This window comes from Heterodontus francisci, unplaced genomic scaffold (genome assembly GCF_036365525.1).
Source record: "Heterodontus francisci isolate sHetFra1 unplaced genomic scaffold, sHetFra1.hap1 HAP1_SCAFFOLD_1235, whole genome shotgun sequence".
Taxonomy (NCBI): Eukaryota; Metazoa; Chordata; class Chondrichthyes; order Heterodontiformes; family Heterodontidae; genus Heterodontus; species Heterodontus francisci.
This window is the reverse complement of record NW_027140243.1, coordinates 67,085-87,254: the sequence shown is the minus strand read 5'-3', so window position 1 is coordinate 87,254 and position 20,170 is coordinate 67,085. Positions and strand designations below refer to the sequence as shown.

At 51.7% G+C, this 20,170-nt stretch overlaps 1 protein-coding gene across 1 annotated transcript in view; it reads left to right on the top strand.

Annotated features, from left to right (window-relative positions):
* The window catches only part of LOC137359135 (phosphoenolpyruvate carboxykinase [GTP], mitochondrial-like), a gene marked incomplete at its 5' end in the record, with an annotated part of 49,578 nt that extends 31,000 nt beyond the window's left edge, over positions 1–18,578 (top strand). The window contains 2 exons of the mRNA XM_068025211.1: positions 14,914–15,009; positions 16,575–18,578. Coding sequence (XP_067881312.1) covers positions 14,914–15,009; positions 16,575–17,032 — 554 coding nt within the window. The remainder of the gene's footprint in view (positions 1–14,913; positions 15,010–16,574) is intronic.
* Between the last annotated feature and the right edge of the window lie 1,592 nt (positions 18,579–20,170).

Sequence of the window (20,170 nt, the reverse complement as noted above, 5' to 3'; positions counted from 1 at the left end):
GGGAAGGAGTGGATTGGGTCTGGGCCCCAGGGCCTGCTCTCCTCAGGCTGTGTCCCAGCGAGGGTGTGGATTGGGTCTGGGCCCCAGGGCCTGCTCTCCTCAGGCTGTGTCCCAGCAAGGGTGTGGATTGGGTTTGGGCCTCAGGGCCTGCTCTCCTCAGGCTGTGTCCCGGGGAAGGGGTGGATTAGGCCTGGGCCCCAGGGCCCGCTCTCCTCAGGCTGTGTCCCGGGGAAGGGGTGGATTAGGCCTGGGCCCCAGGGCCTGCTCTCCTCAGGCTGTGTCCCTGGGAAGGTGTGGATGGTGCATGGGCCCCAGGGCCTGCTCTCCTCAGGCTGTGTCCCAGGGAAGGTGTGGATTGGGTCTGGGCCCCAGGGCCTGCTCTCCTCAGGCTGTGTCCCAGGGAAGGTGTGGATTGGGTCTGGGCCCCAGGGCCTGCTCTCCTCAGGCTGTGTCCCAGGGAAGGTGTGGATTGGGTCTGGGCCCCAGGGCCCTCTCTCCTCAGCCTGTGTCCCAGGGAAGGTGTGGATTAGGTCTGGGCCCCAGGGCCTGCTCTCCTCAGGCTGTGTCCCGGGGAAGGTGTGGATTAGGTCTGGGCCCCGGGGCCTGCTCTCCTCAGGCTGTGTCCCGGGGAAGGAGTGGATTGGGTCTGGGCCCCAGGGCCTGCTCTCCTCAGGCTGTGTCCCGGGGAAGGAGTGGATTGGGTCTGGGCCCCAGGGCCTGCTCTCCTCAGGCTGTGTCCCGGGCCCCAGGGCCTGCTCTCCTCAGGCTGTGTCCCAGTGAGGGTGTGGATTAGGCCTGGGCCCCGGGGCCTGCTCTCCTCAGGCTGTGTCCCGGGGAAGGTGTGGATCGGGTCTGGGCCCCAGGGCCTGCTCTCCTCAGGCTGTGTCCCGGGGAAGGTGTGGATTGGCTCTGGGCCCCAGGGCCTGCTCTCCTCAGCCTGTGTCCCGGGGAAGGTGTGGATGGTGCCTGGGCCCCAGGGCATGCTCTCCTCGGGCTGTGTCTCGGGGAAGGTGTAGATTGGGTCTGGGCCCCAGGGCCTGCTCTCCTCAGGCTGTGTCCCGGGGAAGGTGTAGATTGGGTCTGGGCCCCAGGGCCTGCTCTCCTCAGGCTGTGTCCCGGGGTAGGTGTGGATTGGGTCTGGGCCCCAGGGCCTGCTCTCCTCAGGCTGTGTCCCGGGGAAGGTGTAGATTGGGTCTGGGCCCCAGGGCCTGCTCTCCTCAGGCTGTGTCCCGGGGTAGGTGTGGATTGGGTCTGGGCCCCAGGGCCTGCTCTCCTCGGGCTGTGTCCCGGGCCCCAGGGCCTGCTCTCCTCAGGCTGTGTCCCAGCGAGGGTGTGGATTAGGCCTGGGCCCCGGGGCCTGCTCTCCTCAGGCTGTGTCCCGGGGAAGGTGTGGATCGGGTCTGGGCCCCAGGGCCTGCTCTCCTCAGGCTGTGTCCCGGGGAAGGTGTGGATTGGCTCTGGGCCCCAGGGCCTGCTCTCCTCGGGCTGTGTCCCGGGGAAGGTGTGGATGGTGCCTGGGCCCCAGGGCATGCTCTCCTCGGGCTGTGTCTCGGGGAAGGTGTAGATTGGGTCTGGGCCCCAGGGCCTGCTCTCCTCAGGCTGTGTCCCGGGGAAGGTGTAGATTGGGTCTGGGCCCCAGGGCCTGCTCTCCTCAGGCTGTGTCCCGGGGAAGGTGTGGATGGTGCCTGGGCCCCAGGGCCTGCTCACCTCAGGCTGTGTCCCGGGGAAGGTGTAGATTGGGTCTGGGCCCCAGGGCCTGCTCTCCTCAGGCTGTGTCCCGGGGTAGGTGTGGATTGGGTCTGGGCCCCAGGGCCTGCTCTCCTCAGGCTGTGTCCCGGGGAAGGTGTAGATTGGGTCTGGGCCCCAGGGCCTGCTCTCCTCAGGCTGTGTCCCGGGCCCCAGGGCCTGCTCTCCTCAGGCTGTGTCCCAGCGAGGGTGTGGATTAGGCCTGGGCCCCGGGGCTTGCTCTCCTCAGGCTGTGTCCCGGGGAAGGTGTGGATTGGGTCTGGGCCCCAGGGCCTGCTCTCCTCAGGCTGTGTCCCGGGGAAGGTGTGGATGGTGCCTGGGCCCCAGGGCCTGCTCACCTCGGGCTGTGTCTCGGGTAAGGTGTAGATTGGGTCTGGGCCCCAGGGCCTGCTCTCCTCAGGCTGTGTCCCGGGGAAGGTGTAGATTGGGTCTGGGCCCCAGGGCCTGCTCTCCTCAGGCTGTGTCCCAGCAAGTGTGTGGATTAGGCCTGGGCCCCGGGGCTTGCTCTCCTCAGGCTGTGTCCCGGGGAAGGTGTGGATTGGGTCTGGGCCCCAGGGCCTGCTCTCCTCAGGCTGTGTCCCGGGGAAGGTGTGGATGGTGCCTGGGCCCCAGGGCCTGCTCACCTCGGGCTGTGTCTCGGGTAAGGTGTAGATTGGGTCTGGGCCCCAGGGCCTGCTCTCCACAGGCTGTGTCCCGGGGAAGGTGTGGATTGGCTTGGGCCCCAGGGCCTGCTCACGTCAGGCTGTGTCCCGGGGAAGGTGTAGATTGGGTCTGGGCCCCGGGGCCTGCTTTCCTCAGGCTCTATCCTGGGGAGGGTGCGGATGGGGCCTGTGTGACAGGTTATTCCCTGAGACCCAGTGTCATGCTTGGCCCCCACCTGCCAAGAATGAGGCACATTAATTTTGTCATTCACATTGATTTTAAACTGTTACTGGAGTGAAGAAAGGACTTATTGAACAGATCAGCCAGACTGGAAAAGGTATTTGCATATTAACAGACAGTGCTTGGAATTACAAAGGACGGTTCCTTGACACATTCAACCCGCAATGGACCTTGAGCACCAGGTATTGTGTGTAAGAGGAGCATTCCTGAGACTGCTAAGGTGATACAATCCAAGACGTGGTCAGACCAGTTAGTCACGTGACTAACCTGCTTGGCAACCTGGGTTTTTCTGAATTGTACAAACAGCTTGAGCGGAGAGTGTCTGTTTGCTGCTGGACTGAGAAGATCTCTCTCCTCCCATCTCTTTCTCACAAGCCTCTGAATCCACTGAAGACACATGAACCCCATGAGAGAAAAGTCTCCTACAGCGAACAAGGTTTAAGAAGAATACTGGGCCCCAACGAAAAGCAAGATCTACCTACAATCAAGGACTCTACAGTGAGCTCGAAGAACCGTAACAAAAACTCTTCAGATATTGACTCAAACTTTTCCACTTCATTTTTCTTCTGCTCTTTTCTGTCTCTATTTGCATGTGTGTATCGAGTAGGCATGCTAGTGTGGGCACATCGTGTAACTGTAGGTGTTAACCAAATTCGAGTTTAAGTTCAATAAATTTCACTTTTCTTCTTTAAACCTAAGAAAACCTGTTTGTGCTGGTTTCTTTGCCTTATAATTGGAAAGTGGTGAACAAGGATTCACCAAGGGAGAGCTAAAAACATTGTGTTTAAAATTAAACCCTGTTACAGTAAGACCAGGTGAAGACTGAGAGGGAACCTTAGACACCTTTCTCATCTGGTAGTAACACCCAGTCTCGGGTAAATCCCAGGTTACTGCAGCAGGAGAATTCATTAACTAGTGTGGATTTGCCTGGGTTTTTGAGGGTCCAATAGCCAGGCGTTGGCTTGGAGTTGGGGGGGGAAGAGACAGTTGCTAATTAAACATCACCTGGGTTTAGAGGGCAGTAGAAGGAGTGACAATCACCAGGAGGGTCTCTCTTTAAAAAAAAACTTGTTCATGGGATGTGGGCGTCACTGGCCAGGCCAGCATTTATTACCCATCCCTAATTGTCCTTGAGAAGGTGGTGGTGAGCTGCCTTCTTGAACCGCTGCAGTCCATGTGAGATAGATACACCCACAGTGCTGTTAGGAAGGGAGTTCCAGGATTTTGACCCAGTGACAGTGAAGGAACGGTGATATAGTTCCAAGTCAGGATGGTGTGTGACTTGGAGGGGAACTTGCAGGTGGTGATGTTCCCATGTATTTGCTGCCCTTGTCCTTCTAGTTGGTAGAGGTCGCGGGTTTGGAAGGTGCTGTCTAAGGAGCCTTGGTGCATTGCTGCAGTGCATCTTGTAGATGGTACACACTGCTGTCACTGTGTGTCAGTGGTGGAGGGAGTGAATGTTTGTGGATGGGGTGCCAGTCAAGTGGGCTGCTTTGTCCTGGATGGTGTCGAGCTTCTTGAGTGTTGTTGGAGCTGCACCCATCCAGGCAAGTGGAGAGTATTCCATCACACTCCTGACTTGTGCCTTGTAAGATTGCTGACTGGATTGCTCGGTGGAGAGACGGCATGGACTCAATAGGCCGAATGGCCTACTCATGTGCAGTAATAACTATTTATCCGGTTCTCTTTTGAAAGCCTCGATAGAATCTGTCTCCACCGCACTCTCAGACAGTGCATTCCAGATCCTAAACACTCACTGAACCTGCCTCCACCACACACTCAGACAGTGTATTCCAGATCCTAAACACTCACTGAACCTGCCTCCACCACACTCTCAGACAGTGTATTCCAGATCCTAAACACTCACTGAACCTGCCTCCACCACACTCTCAGACAGTGTATTCCAGATCCTAAACACTAACTGAACCTGCCTCCACCTCACTCTCAGACAGTGCATTCCAGATCCTAAACACTCACTGAACCTGCCTCCACCACACTCTCAGACAGTACATTCCAGATCCTAAACACTCACTGAACCTGCCTCCACCACACTCTCAGACAGTGCATTCCAGATCCTAAACACTCACTGAACCTGCCTCCACCACACTCTCAGACAGTGCATTCCAGATCCTAAACACTCACTGAACCTGCCTCCACCACACTCTCAGACAGTGCATTCCAGATCCTAAACACTCACTGAACCTGCCTCCACCACACTCTCAGACAGTGTATTCCAGATCCTAAACACTCACTGAACCTGCCTCCACCACACTCTCAGACAGTACATTCCAGATCCTAAACACACACTGAACCTGCCTCCATCACACTCTCAGGCAGTGCATTCCAGATCCTAAACACTCACTGAACCTGCCTCCACCGCACTCTCAGACATTGCATTCCAGATCCTAAACACTCACTGAACCGGCCTCCACCACACTCTCAGACAGTGCATTCCAGATCCTAAACACTCACTGAACCTGCCTCCACCACACTCTCAGACAGTGCATTCCAGATCCTAAACACTCACTGAACCTGCCTCCACCACACTCTCAGAAAGTGCATTCCAGATCCTAAACACTCACTGAACCTGCCTCCACCGCACTCTCAGACATTGCATTCCAGATCCTAAACACTCACTGAACCGGCCTCCACCACACTCTCAGACAGTGCATTCCAGATCCTAAACACTCACTGAACCTGCCTCCACCACACTCTCAGACAGTACATTCCAGATCCTAAACACTCACTGAACCGGCCTCCACCACACTCTCAGACAGTGCATTCCAGATCCTAAACACTCACTGAACCTGCCTCCACCACACTCTCAGACAGTACATTCCAGATCCTAAACACTCACTGAACCGGCCTCCATCACACTCTCAGGCAGTGCATTCCAGATCCTAAACACTCACTGAACCTGCCTCCACCACACTCTCAGACAGTACATTCCAGATCCTAAACACACACTGAACCTGCCTCCATCACACTCTCAGGCAGTGCATTCCAGATCCTAAACACTCACTGAACCTGCCTCCACCACACTCTCAGACAGTGCATTCCAGATCATAAACACTCACTGAACCTGCCTCCACCACACTCTCAGACAGTGTATTCCAGATCCTAAACACTCACTGAACCTGCCTCCACCACACTCTCAGACAGTGCATTCCAGATCCTAAACACTCACTGAACCTGCCTCCACCACACTCTCAGACAGTGCATTCCAGATCCTAAACACACACTGAACCTGCCTCCACCACACTCTCAGACAGTGCATTCCAGATCCTAAACACTCACTGAACCTGCCTTCACCACACTCTCAGACAGTGCATTCCAGATCCTAAACACTCACTGAACCTGCCTCCACCACACTCTCAGACAGTGCATTCCAGATCCTAAACACTCACTGAACCTGCCTCCACCACACTCTCAGACAGTGCATTCCAGATCCTAAACACTCACTGAACCTGCCTTCACCACACTCTCAGACAGTGCATTCCAGATCCTAAACACTCACTGAACCTGCCTCCACCACACTCTCAGACAGTGCATTCCAGATCCTAAACACTCACTGAACCTGCCTCCACCACACTCTCAGACAGTGCATTCCAGATCCTAAACACTCACTGAACCTGCCTCCACCACACTCTCAGACAGTGCATTCCAGATCCTAAACACTCACTGAAACTGCCTCCACCACACTCTCAGACAGTGCATTCCAGATCCTAAACACTCACTGAACCTGCCTCCACCACACTCTCAGACAGTGCATTCCAGATCCTAAACACTCACTGAACCCGCCTCCACCACACTCTCAGACAGTGCATTCCAGATCCTAAACACTCACTGAACCTGCCTCCACCACACTCTCAGACAGTGCATTCCAGATCCTAAACACTCACTGAACCTGCCTCCACCACACTCTCAGACAGTGCATTCCAGATCCTAAACACTCACTGAACCTGCCTCCACCACACTCTCAGGCAGTGCATTCCAGATCCTAAACACTCACTGAACCTGCCTCCACCACACTCTCAGACAGTGCATTCCAGATCCTAAACACTCACTGAACCTGCCTCCACCACACTCTCAGGCAGTGCATTCCAGATCCTAAACACTCACTGAACCTGCCTCCCCCACACTCTCAGACAGTGCATTCCAGATCCTAAACACTCACTGAACCTGCCTCCACCACACTCTCAGGCAGTGCATTCCAGATCCTAAACACTCACTGAACCTGCCTCCACCACACTCTCAGGCAGTGCATTCCAGATCCTAAACACTCACTGAACCTGCCTCCACCACACTCTCAGACAGTGCATTCCAGATCCTAAACACTCACTGAACCTGCCTCCACCACACTCTCAGACAGTGCATTCCAGATCCTAAACACTCACTGAACCTGCCTCCACCACACTCTCAGACAGTGCATTCCAGATCCTAAACACTCACTGAAACTGCCTCCACCACACTCTCAGACAGTGTATTCCAGATCCTAAACACTCACTGAACCTGCCTCCACCACACTCTCAGACAGTGCATTCCAGATCCTAAACACTCACTGAACCTGCCTCCACCACACTCTCAGGCAGTGCATTCCAGATCCTAAACACTCACTGAACCTGCCTCCACCACACTCTCAGGCAGTGCATTCCAGATCCTAAACACTCACTGAACCTGCCTCCACCACACTCTCAGACAGTGCATTCCAGATCTTAAACACTCACTGAACCTGCCTCCACCACACTCTCAGACAGTGCATTCCAGATCCTAAACACTCACTGAACCTGCCTCCACCACACTCTCAGACAGTGCATTCCAGATCCTAAACACTCACTGAAACTGCCTCCACCACACTCTCAGACAGTGCATTCCAGATCCTAAACACTCACTGAACCTGCCTCCACCACACTCTCAGACAGTGCATTCCCGATCCTAAACACTCACTGAACCTGCCTCCACCACACTCTCAGACAGTGTATTCCAGATCCTAAACACTCACTGAAACTGCCTCCAACACACACTCAGACAGTGCATTCCAGATCCTAAACACTCACTGAACCTGCCTCCACCACACTCTCAGACAGTGCATTCCAGATCCTAAACACACACTGAACCTGCCTCCACCACACTCTCAGACAGTGCATTCCAGATCCTAAACACTCACTGAACCTGCCTCCACCACACTCTCAGACAGTGCATTCCAGATCCTAAACACACACTGAACCTGCCTCCACCACACTCTCAGGCAGTGCATTCCATAACCTAAACACACACTGAACCTGCCTCCACCACACTCTCAGACAGTACATTCCAGATCCTAAACACTCACTGAACCTGCCTCCACCACACTCTCAGACAGTGCATTCCAGATCCTAAACACTCACTGAACCTGCCTCCCCCACACTCTCAGACAGTGCATTCCAGATCCTAAACACACACTGAACCTGCCTCCACCACACTCTCAGGCAGTGCATTCCATAACCTAAACACACACTGAACCTGCCTCCACCACACTCTCAGACAGTACATTCCAGATCCTAAACACTCACTGAACCTGCCTCCACCACACTCTCAGACAGTACATTCCAGATCCTAAACACTCCCTGAACCTGCCTCCACCACTCTCTCAGACAGTGCATTCCAGATCCTAAACACACACTGAACCTGCCTCCACCACACTCTCAGACAGTGCATTCCAGATCCTAAACACTCACTGAACCTGCCTCCACCACTCTCTCAGACAGTGCATTCTAGATCCTAAACACTCACTGAACCTACCTCCACCACACTCTCAGACAGTGTATTCCAGATCCTAAACACTCACTGAACCTACCTCCACCACACTCTCAGACAGTGTATTCCAGATCCTAAACACTCACTGAACCTACCTCCACCACACTCTCAGACAGTGCATTCCAGATCCTAAACACACACTGAACCTGCCTCCACCACACTCTCAGACAGTGCATTCCAGATCCTAAACACTCACTGAACCTGCCTCCACCACACTCTCAGACAGTGTATTCCAGATCCTAAACACACACTGAACCTGCCTCCACCACACTCTCAGACAGTGCATTCCAGATCCTAAACACTCACTGAACCTGCCTCCACCACACTCTCAGACAGTGCATTCCAGATCCTAAACACTCACTGAACCTGCCTCCACCACACTCTCAGACAGTGCATTCCAGATCCTAAACACTCACTGAAACTGCCTCCACCACACTCTCAGACAGTGCATTCCAGATCCTAAACACTCACTGAACCTGCCTCCACCACACTCTCAGACAGTGCATTCCCGATCCTAAACACTCACTGAACCTGCCTCCACCACACTCTCAGACAGTGTATTCCAGATCCTAAACACTCACTGAAACTGCCTCCAACACACACTCAGACAGTGCATTCCAGATCCTAAACACTCACTGAACCTGCCTCCACCACACTCTCAGACAGTGCATTCCAGATCCTAAACACACACTGAACCTGCCTCCACCACACTCTCAGACAGTGCATTCCAGATCCTAAACACTCACTGAACCTGCCTCCACCACACTCTCAGACAGTGCATTCCAGATCCTAAACACACACTGAACCTGCCTCCACCACACTCTCAGGCAGTGCATTCCATAACCTAAACACACACTGAACCTGCCTCCACCACACTCTCAGACAGTACATTCCAGATCCTAAACACTCACTGAACCTGCCTCCACCACACTCTCAGACAGTGCATTCCAGATCCTAAACACTCACTGAACCTGCCTCCCCCACACTCTCAGACAGTGCATTCCAGATCCTAAACACTCACTGAACCTGCCTCCACCACACTCTCAGGCAGTGCATTCCATAACCTAAACACACACTGAACCTGCCTCCACCACACTCTCAGACAGTACATTCCAGATCCTAAACACTCACTGAACCTGCCTCCACCACACTCTCAGACAGTACATTCCAGATCCTAAACACTCCCTGAACCTGCCTCCACCACTCTCTCAGACAGTGCATTCCAGATCCTAAACACACACTGAACCTGCCTCCACCACACTCTCAGACAGTGCATTCCAGATCCTAAACACTCACTGAACCTGCCTCCACCACTCTCTCAGACAGTGCATTCTAGATCCTAAACACTCACTGAACCTACCTCCACCACACTCTCAGACAGTGTATTCCAGATCCTAAACACTCACTGAACCTACCTCCACCACACTCTCAGACAGTGTATTCCAGATCCTAAACACTCACTGAACCTACCTCCACCACACTCTCAGACAGTGCATTCCAGATCCTAAACACTCACTGAACCTGCCTCCACCACACTCTCAGACAGGGCATTCCAGATCCTAAACACTCACTGAACCTACCTCCACCACACTCTCAGACAGTGTATTCCAGATCCTAAACACTCACTGAACCTACCTCCACCACACTCTCAGACAGTGCATTCCAGATCCTAAACACTCACTGAACCTACCTCCACCACACTCTCAGACAGTGTATTCCAGATCCTAAACACTCACTGAACCTACCTCCACCACACTCTCAGACAGTGCATTCCAGATCCTAAACACTCACTGAACCTGCCTCCCCCACACTCTCAGACAGTGCATTCCAGATCCTAAACACACACTGAACCTGCCTCCACCACACTCTCAGACAGTGCATTCCAGATCCTAAACACTCACTGAACCTGCCTCCACCACACTCTCAGACAGTGCATTCCAGATCCTAAACACTCACTGAACCTACCTCCACCACACTCTCAGACAGTGTATTCCAGATCCTAAACACTCACTGAACCTACCTCCACCACACTCTCAGACAGTGCATTCCAGATCCTAAACACTCACTGAACCTGCCTCCACCACACTCTCAGACAGTGCATTCCAGATCCTAAACACTCACTGAACCTGCCTCCCCCACACTCTCAGACAGTGCATTCCAGATCCTAAACACTCACTGAACCTGCCTCCACCTCACTCTCAGACAGTGCATTCCAGATCCTAAACACTCACTGAACCTGCCTCCACCACACTCTCAGACAGTGCATTCCAGATCCTAAACACTCACTGAACCTGCCTCCACCACACTCTCAGACAGTGCATTCCAGATCCTAAACACTCAATGAACCTGCCTCCACCACACTCTCAGACAGTGCATTCCAGATCCTAAACACTCACTGAACCTGCCTCCACCACACTCTCAGACAGTACATTCCAGATCCTAAACACTCACTGAACCTGCCTCCACCACACTCTCAGACAGTGCATTCCAGATCCTAAACACTCAATGAACCTGCCTCCACCACACTCTCAGACAGTGCATTCCAGATCCTAAACACTCACTGAACCTGCCTCCACCACACTCTCAGACAGTGCATTCCAGATCCTAAACACTCACTGAACCTGCCTCCACCACACTCTCAGACAGTGCATTCCAGATCCTAAACACTCACTGAACCTGCCTCCACCACACTCTCAGACAGTGCATTCCAGATCCTAAACACTCACTGAACCTGCCTCCACCACACTCTCAGACAGTGCATTCCAGATCCTAAACACTCACTGAACCTGCCTCCACCACACTCTCAGACAGTACATTCCAGATCCTAAACACTCACTGAACCTGCCTCCACCACACTCTCAGACAGTACATTCCAGATCCTAAACACTCACTGATCCTGCCTCCACCACACTCTCAGACAGTGCATTCCAGATCCTAAACACTCAGTGAACCTGCCTCCACCACACTCTCAGACAGTACATTCCAGATCCTAAACACTCACTGATCCTGCCTCCACCACACTCTCAGACAGTGCATTCCAGATCCTAAACACTCACTGAACCTGCCTCCACCACACTCTCAGACAGTACATTCCAGATCCTAAATACTCACTGATCCTGCCTCCACCACACTCTCAGACAGTGCATTCCAGATCCTAAACACTCACTGATCCTGCCTCCACCACACTCTCAGACAGTGCATTCCAGATCCTAAACACTCACTGAACCTGCCTCCACCACACTCTCAGACAGTACATTCCAGATCCTAAATACTCACTGATCCTGCCTCCACCACTCTCTCAGACAGTGTATTCCAGATCCTAAACACTCACTGAACCTACCTCCACCACACTCTCAGACAGTGCATTCCAGATCCTAAACAAACACTGAACCTGCCTCCACCACACTCTCAGACAGTGCATTCCAGATCCTAAACACTCACTGAACCTGCCTCCACCACTCTCTCAGACAGTGCATTCCAGATCCTAAACACTCATTGAACCTGCCTCCACCACACTCTCAGACAGTGCATTCCAGATCCTAAACAAACACTGAACCTGCCTCCACCACACTCTCAGACAGTGCATTCCAGATCCTAAACACTCACTGAACCTGCCTCCACCACACTCTCAGACATTGTATTCCAGATCCTAAACACTCACTGAACCTACCTCCACCACACTCTCAGACAGTGCATTCCAGATCCTAAACACTCACTGAACCTACCTCCACCACACTCTCAGACAGTGTATTCCAGATCCTAAACACTCACTGAACCTACCTCCACCACACTCTCAGACAGTGCATTCCAGATCCTAAACACTCACTGAACCTGCCTCCACCACACTCTCAGACAGTGCATTCCAGATCCTAAACACTCACTGAACCTGCCTCCCCCACACTCTCAGACAGTGCATTCCAGATCCTAAACACACACTGAACCTGCCTCCACCACACTCTCAGACAGTGCATTCCAGATCCTAAACACACACTGAACCTGCCTCCACCACACTCTCAGACAGTGTATTCCAGATCCTAAACACTCACTGAACCTGCCTCCACCACACTCTCAGACAGTGTATTCCAGATCCTAAACACTCACTGAACCTGCCTCCACCACACTCTCAGACAGTGTATTCCAGATCCTAAACACTCACTGAACCTGCCTCCACCACACTCTCAGACAGTGCATTCCAGATCCTAAACACTCACTGAACCTGCCTCCCCCACACTCTCAGACAGTGCATTCCAGATCCTAAACACACACTGAACCTGCCTCCACCACACTCTCAGACAGTGCATTCCAGATCCTAAACACACACTGAACCTGCCTCCACCACACTCTCAGACAGTGTATTCCAGATCCTAAACACTCACTGAACCTGCCTCCACCACACTCTCTGACAGTGCATTCCAGATCCTAAACACTCACTGAACCTGCCTCCCCCACACTCTCAGACAGTGCATTCCAGATCCTAAACACACACTGAACCTGCCTCCACCACACTCTCAGACAGTGCATTCCAGATCCTAAACACACACTGAACCTGCCTCCACCACACTCTCAGACAGTGTATTCCAGATCCTAAACACTCACTGAACCTGCCTCCACCACACTCACAGACAGTGCATTCCAGATCCTAAACACTCACTGAACCTGCCTCCACCACACTCTCAGACAGTGCATTCCAGATCCTAAACACTCACTGAACCTGCCTCCACCACACTCTCAGACAGTGCATTCCAGATCCTAAATACTCACTGAACCTGCCTCCACCACACTCTCAGACATTGCATTCCAGATCCTAAACAGTCACTGAACCTGCCTCCACCACACTCTCAGACATTGCATTCCAGATCCTAAACAGTCACTGAACCTGCCTCCACCACACTCTCAGACAGTGCATTCCAGATCCTAAACACACACTGAACCTGCCTCCACCACACTCTCAGACAGTGCATTCCAGATCCTAAACACTCACTGAACCTGCCTCCACCACACTCTCAGACAGTGCATTCCAGATCCGAAACACTCACTGAACCTGCCTCCACCACACTCTCAGACAGTGCATTCCAGATCCTAAACACTCACTGAACCTGCCTCCACCACACTCTCAGACAGTGCATTCCAGATCCTAAACACTCACTGAACCTGCCTCCACCACACTCTCAGACAGTGCATTCCAGATCCTAAACACTCACTGAACCTGCCTCCACCACACTCTCAGACAGTACATTCCAGATCCTAAACACTCACTGAACCTGCCTCCACCACACTCTCAGACAGTGCATTCCAGATCCTAAACACTCACTGAACCTGCCTCCACCACACTCTCAGACAGTACATTCCAGATCCTAAACACTCACTGAACCTGCCTCCACCACACTCTCAGACAGTGCATTCCAGATCCTAAACACTCACTGAACCTGCCTCCACCACACTCTCAGACAGTACATTCCAGATCCTAAATACTCACTGAACCTGCCTCCACCACACTCTCAGACAGTACATTCCAGATCCTAAACACTCACTGAACCTGCCTCCACCACACTCTCAGACAGTGCATTCCAGATCCTAAACACTCACTGAACCTGCCTCCACCACACTCTCAGACAGTGCATTCCAGATCCTAAACACTCACTGAACCTGCCTCCACCACACTCTCAGACAGTGCATTCCAGATCCTAAACACTCACTGAACCTGCCTCCACCACACTCTCAGACTGTGCATTCCAGATCCTAAACACTCACTGATCCTGCCTCCACCACACTCTCAGACAGTGCATTCCAGATCCTAAACACACACTGAACCTGCCTCCACCACACTCTCAGACAGTGCATTCCAGATCCTAAACACACACTGAACCTGCCTCCACCACACTCTCAGACAGTGCATTCCAGATCCTAAACATTCACTGAACCTGCCTCCACCACACTCTCAGACAGTGCTTTCCAGATCGTAAACACTCACTGAACCTGCCTCCACCACACTCTCAGACAGTGCATTCCAGATCCTAAACATTCACTGAACCTGCCTCCACCACACTCTCAGACAGTACATTCCAGATCCTAAATACTCACTGAACCTGCCTCCACCACACTCTCAGACAGTGCATTCCAGATCCTAAACACTCACTGAACCTGCCTCCACCACACTCTCAGACAGTACATTCCAGATCCTAAACATTCACTGAACCTGCCTCCACCACACTCTCAGACAGTACATTCCAGATCCTAAATACTCACTGTGTGAAAAAGGTTTGCCTCGTGTCACTGTTATTTCTTTTGCCTCTGGTGTTCTCTGGTTCCGGATCCTTCCAACATTCTACTGATTATTTTACGGTGCATACAGTGACAGTTTTTGGAAAAAAAGTTGCTGGGTATCAGCCAAGTGCCAGTGGGCCGATTCCAATGGCTCTGGGGGTCGAGGAATTTACTGGTTTATTGGTATTGACGATTGACTATATTTTTCTTCCTCTCCCCGTTCAGGTGTTCCTCTCGTATACGAGTCATTCAGTTGGCGTCACGGGGTGTTCATCGGATCAGCAATGAGATCAGAGTCAACAGCCGCTGCTGAACATAAAGGTACTTGTCTCCCCTCCCTTTTCCACATTTCCATTTTAGCAGATAGAGTGTGTGAGGAACAACAAGCTTGTGTTTATCCACCGGCTTTTCATCACCTTGGGACTTCACATTGAGAGCCAATGGAAAGTTTGTTTCCCTTCCCAAAATATTGTCCCAGTTGTAATGTTGATAAACGTGCCAATTTGTGCACAGTAAGCTCCCACAAAAAGCAGTGTGATCAATGACCACATCATTTTATTTTTGATAAAGTCGACAAGGAAGTTATGTAGAACTTGTATAAGACACTAGTTTGACCTCAGCTGGAGAATTGTGTCCAATTCTGGGCATCACACTTGAGGAAAGATATGAGGGCATTGGAGAGAGAACGGAAAAGATTCATCAGAATGGTTCCAGGGATGAGGAATTTCAGTTAGTGCGCTGCTCCCTCTGTTGATGGTAACTGGGGAGCATTGACCTGGATTGTGGGGCTGAAGTTTCTGGAGTGCAGGGGGCTGGGGGTGGGGGGGGGGGGGGGAGGGGTCACACCCACAACCTTCTGATCTGTTGGTGACGGTATTTCCTCTCTCTCTGGGCTCTCACCTCAATGGTTAAGGTGTGGTATAAAGGCACATTGTTAAGTTGCTGTTCAAGGACACTCATCCATTCTGATACTTCAGTCTGTCAACTCCCAAATGCTTGTCTCGTACTTTTAGCTGCCCTTTTTAGGATATAACCTTGAAATTCTCGACGATGCAAGTGGTCTGATGCACCTTATGTTCTGGAGTGCGTCCACCAAAAAACAGAATCACAAAAACACGCAATTGTTACAGCACAGTAAAAGGCCATTCTACCCGTCGTGTCTGCACTGGCTCTCTGAAAGAGCAATTCCCTCAGTTCCATTCCCCCGCCTTCTCCCCGTAACCCTGCACATTCTTCCTTTTCAGCTAACTGTCTAGTTCCCTTGTGAATGCTTCAGTTGAACCTGCCTCCACCACATTCTCAGGCAGCGCATTCCAGACCTTAACCACTCGTTATGAAAAAGTTTATCCTCATGTCACTTTTGCTTCTCTTACCAAATACTTTAAATCTGTGCCCTCTCGTTCTCAATCCCTTTACGAGTGGGAACAGTTTCTCTCTATCTACTCTGTCCAGACCCCTCATGATTTTGAATACCTCTATCACATCACCTCTCAGTTTTCTCTTCTCCAAGGAAAACAGTCCTAACTTCTCCAATCTATCTTCAGAACTGAAATTCCTCATCCCTGGAACCATTCTCCTGAATCTTTTCTGTAATCTCTCCTGTGACCTCACGTCTTTCCTCAAGTGCGGTGCCCGGAATTGGACACTGAGGCTGAACTAGTGTCTTATACAAGTTCAACATAACTTCCTTGCTCTTGTACTCTGTGCCCCTATTAATAAAGTTCAGGATACTGTATACTTTATTAACTGCACTCTCAACCTGTCCTGCCACCTTCAATGACTTATGCACATATACAAAAGGCTCTATATCAATGCAAGTGGCCGTTACCCTATTTTGTGTTGTTGTTGTGAGCCAGCTTTTTAACCTCTCTGTCTTCCCCCCCCAGCAAAGGTCATCATGCATGACCCTTTCGCCATGCGGCCCTTCTTCGGTTACAATTTTGGTGACTACCTGCAGCACTGGCTGAGCATGGAGGAGCGTCCGACTGCAGTTCGACTGCCCAGGATCTTCCACGTCAACTGGTTCCGCAAGGGAGACGACGGCACCTACCTCTGGCCGGGCTTCGGGGAGAACTGCCGGGTGTTGGACTGGATCTGCCGGCGGGTGGACGGTGAAGCCAGTGCTGTGGAGACGCCGGTGGGCTACGTGCCAACTGCGGGGGCCCTGGACCTCCGGGGCCTGGAAGGTACCCGAACCGAAGAGCTCTTCTCCTTGCCCAGGGCCTTCTGGGAGCAGGAGGTGGCCGAGATCCGCCGGTACTTGACCGTGCAGGTGAACGAGGACCTGCCTGGAGGTGTCCTAACTGAACTGGAGGCCCTGCAGAGGCGAGTGTCGGAAATGTGACGGGTTTTGAATCTCTCTCTGCAGGTGTAGGGTGCGGGTAACCGGGACGGGAGCAGGGAGGGGGTAGTAAAATAGTTTCAGCCATCAGATTTTTCATTTCCCCCCCCCCCACTTCCCTCCCCCGCACAAACCCCTCCCTATTCTGTAACAAAAATCAAGTTTACAAATTTTCTTTGAAGGGTGGGAAAGCAGAACTTACTGAGCGATTTGCAACAGAGATGGTTCCCACTACAAAACTGAATGACCGTGTAATAGCACAAACTCTCAAAAGCACAAATGTACAAATAATACTAATGAATGGAAAGGCTGTATGGATACAAACAGTGGTAACATCAATCATTGAATGCAATATTATCGGTCGATCAATACAAGATGGCAGAAACACTAATTTACCACACTGAAACTATCTGACAGGAATACAGAACACTCATCCTTCCTCGAGTTTCTGTCCTCACATGCTTTGGCCGTGAGGCAGTGACTCCCATTTGCACAGAACCTTCATGGTGAGAGCATAAATCTCTGATTTCACACTGAGCCAAAGACAAGACTTTTCAGGAGAGTGGGGATGCAGTGACTCGAAGCTCGGACAAGTAGGTCAGTTTTAAGAGGCATCTTAGAGGGAGAGAGAGGGACGGAGGGTTTAGGGAGGGAATTCCAGAGCTTAGGGCCCAGGCAGCTGAAGGCACAGCCGCCAATGGTGGAGCGATGGGAATCGGGGAATAGGCAAGAGGCCAGAATTGGAGGAGCACAGAGATCTCAGAGGGTGGTAAGGGCTGGAGGAGGTTCCAGAGATAGGGAGGGGTTGAGGGGTCAATGAAGTATTTGAAAAGCAGGATGAGGGATCTTTTTGAAATTTGTATTTTGCCTGTTGCCCTGGGATGGCCCTGCTCTGCGATTTGCTGTTGCTTTTTAACAGGCCGTGGGTTGTAAAGAGTTTGAGACCTGCATCCTGGATCATTTTCCTGTTCTGTCCCATCTCCAGTGAGCATCTTGCATTTAAAATCGTGTCTTTTTCGAGCTCGCGACATCTCTTAGGGCATCAGGCCTCATGAAGTTACTATTGAAATGCTGTGATGCAGAGAAACACCAATTTGTGCACAGCAAGATCCCACAGACAGCGCTGGGATAAATGACCAGATCATCTGTTTGTTTAATAATGTTTGGAGGGCAGGACGCAGGAGAATTAGAATGAGAAAGTGAAGCTACCCCAATACTCCAGGTTAGTTATTGGGGGGTTTCAGCTTTGCTGAAGTTCAGACATTGACAACAGACAAAAGGCTCTTGAATTTACTCCTCGTGTTTTTAAATTGGAATTGACTGTGTTGAGGAGGACAACTATCTTGTTCTGTTGGAGAATGCTCACAACAAGCCCATGCTGCTCACTTTCCATTCTTTATGAAAGCTGAATGTTTCACACAGTGGGCAAGTTTAAAGAAAACACTGCAAGAATAAAATTGGATCAATTGATTGCCTTGTACTCTCATCTTTTAGAGAGTTTTGGTACTGTAGAACTACGTATTGTGAAATAAATCTTTACTCAAATCAACTGATGTATTCACTTCTTGAGTTTATTATCACAATTTAATTAGAGATTATTTCCAGCACACCCAATTCAGCTCTGCTGCTCCACCCATAACTCCTCCTCCCACCCCCTCTTCATCACCACCTCCCCATCACCATATCCTGCTAATCCTCTCTCCCTCATGTATTTATCCAGATTCCCCCTTAAATACATTGACACTGTTCAACTCAGCCACTCCCCGTGATAGCGAGTTCCGCATTCTCCCCACTCCGTGATAGTGAGTTCCACATTTTCCCCACTCCCTGTGATAGTGAGTTCCACATTCTCCCCACTCCCTGTGATAGTGAGTTCCACATTCTCCCCACTCCCCGTGATAGTGAGTTCCACATTTTCCCCACTCCCTGTGATAGTGAGTGCCACATTCTCCCCACTCCCTGTGATAGTGAGTTCCACATTCTCCACACGCCCCGTGATAGTGAGTTCCACATTCTCTCCACTCCCCGTGATAGTGAGTGCCACATTCTCCACACGCCCCGTGATAGTGAGTTCCACATTCTCCCCACTCCCTGTGATAGTGAGTTCCACATTCTCCCCACACCACGTGATAGTGAGTTCCACATTCTCCCCACACCCTGTGATAGTGAGTTCCACATTCTCCCCATTCCCCCGTGATAGTGAGTTCCACATTCTCCCCACTCCCTGTGATAGTGAGTTCCACATTCTCCCCACTCCCTGCGATAGCGAGTTCCACATTCTCCCCACACCCGGTGATAGTGAGTTCCACATTCTCCCCATTCCCCGTGATAGTGAGTTCCACATTCTCCCCACTCCCTGTGATAGTGAGTTCCACATTCTCCCCACTCCCTGTGATAGTGAGTTCCACATTCTCCCCACACCCTGTGATAGTGAGTTCCACATTCTCCCCATTCCCCGTGATAGTGAGATCCACATTCTCCCCACAGCCTGTGATAGTGAGTTCCACATTCTCCCCATTCCCCGTGATAGTGAGTTCCACATTCTCCCCACTCCCTGTGATAGTGAGTTCCACATTCTCCCCACTCCCTGTGATAGTGAGTTCCACATTCTCCCCACTCCCCGTGATAGTGAGTGCCACATTCTCCCCACTCCCTGTGATAGTGAGTGCCACATTCTCCCCACTCCCCGTGATAGTGAGTTCCACATTCTCCCCACTCCCCGTGATAGTAAGTGCCACATTCTCCCCACTCCCCGTGATAGTGAGTTCCACATTCTCCCCACTCCCCGTGATAGTGAGTGCCACATTCTCCGCACTCCCCGTGATGGTGAGTGCCACATTCTCCCCACTCCCCGTGATAGAGTTCCACATTCTCCCCACTCCCCGTGATAGTGAGTTCCACATTCTCCCCACTCCCCGTGATAGTGAGTGCCACATTCTCCGCACTCCCCGTGATAGTGAGTGCCACTTTCTCCCCACTCCCCATGATAGTGAGTTCCACATTCTCTCCACTCCCTGTGATAGTGAGTGCCACATTCTCTCCACTCCCCGTGATCGTGAGTTCCACATTCTCCCCACTCCCCGTGATAGTGAGTTCCACATTCTCTCCACTCCCCGTGATAGCGTGTTCCACATTCTCCTC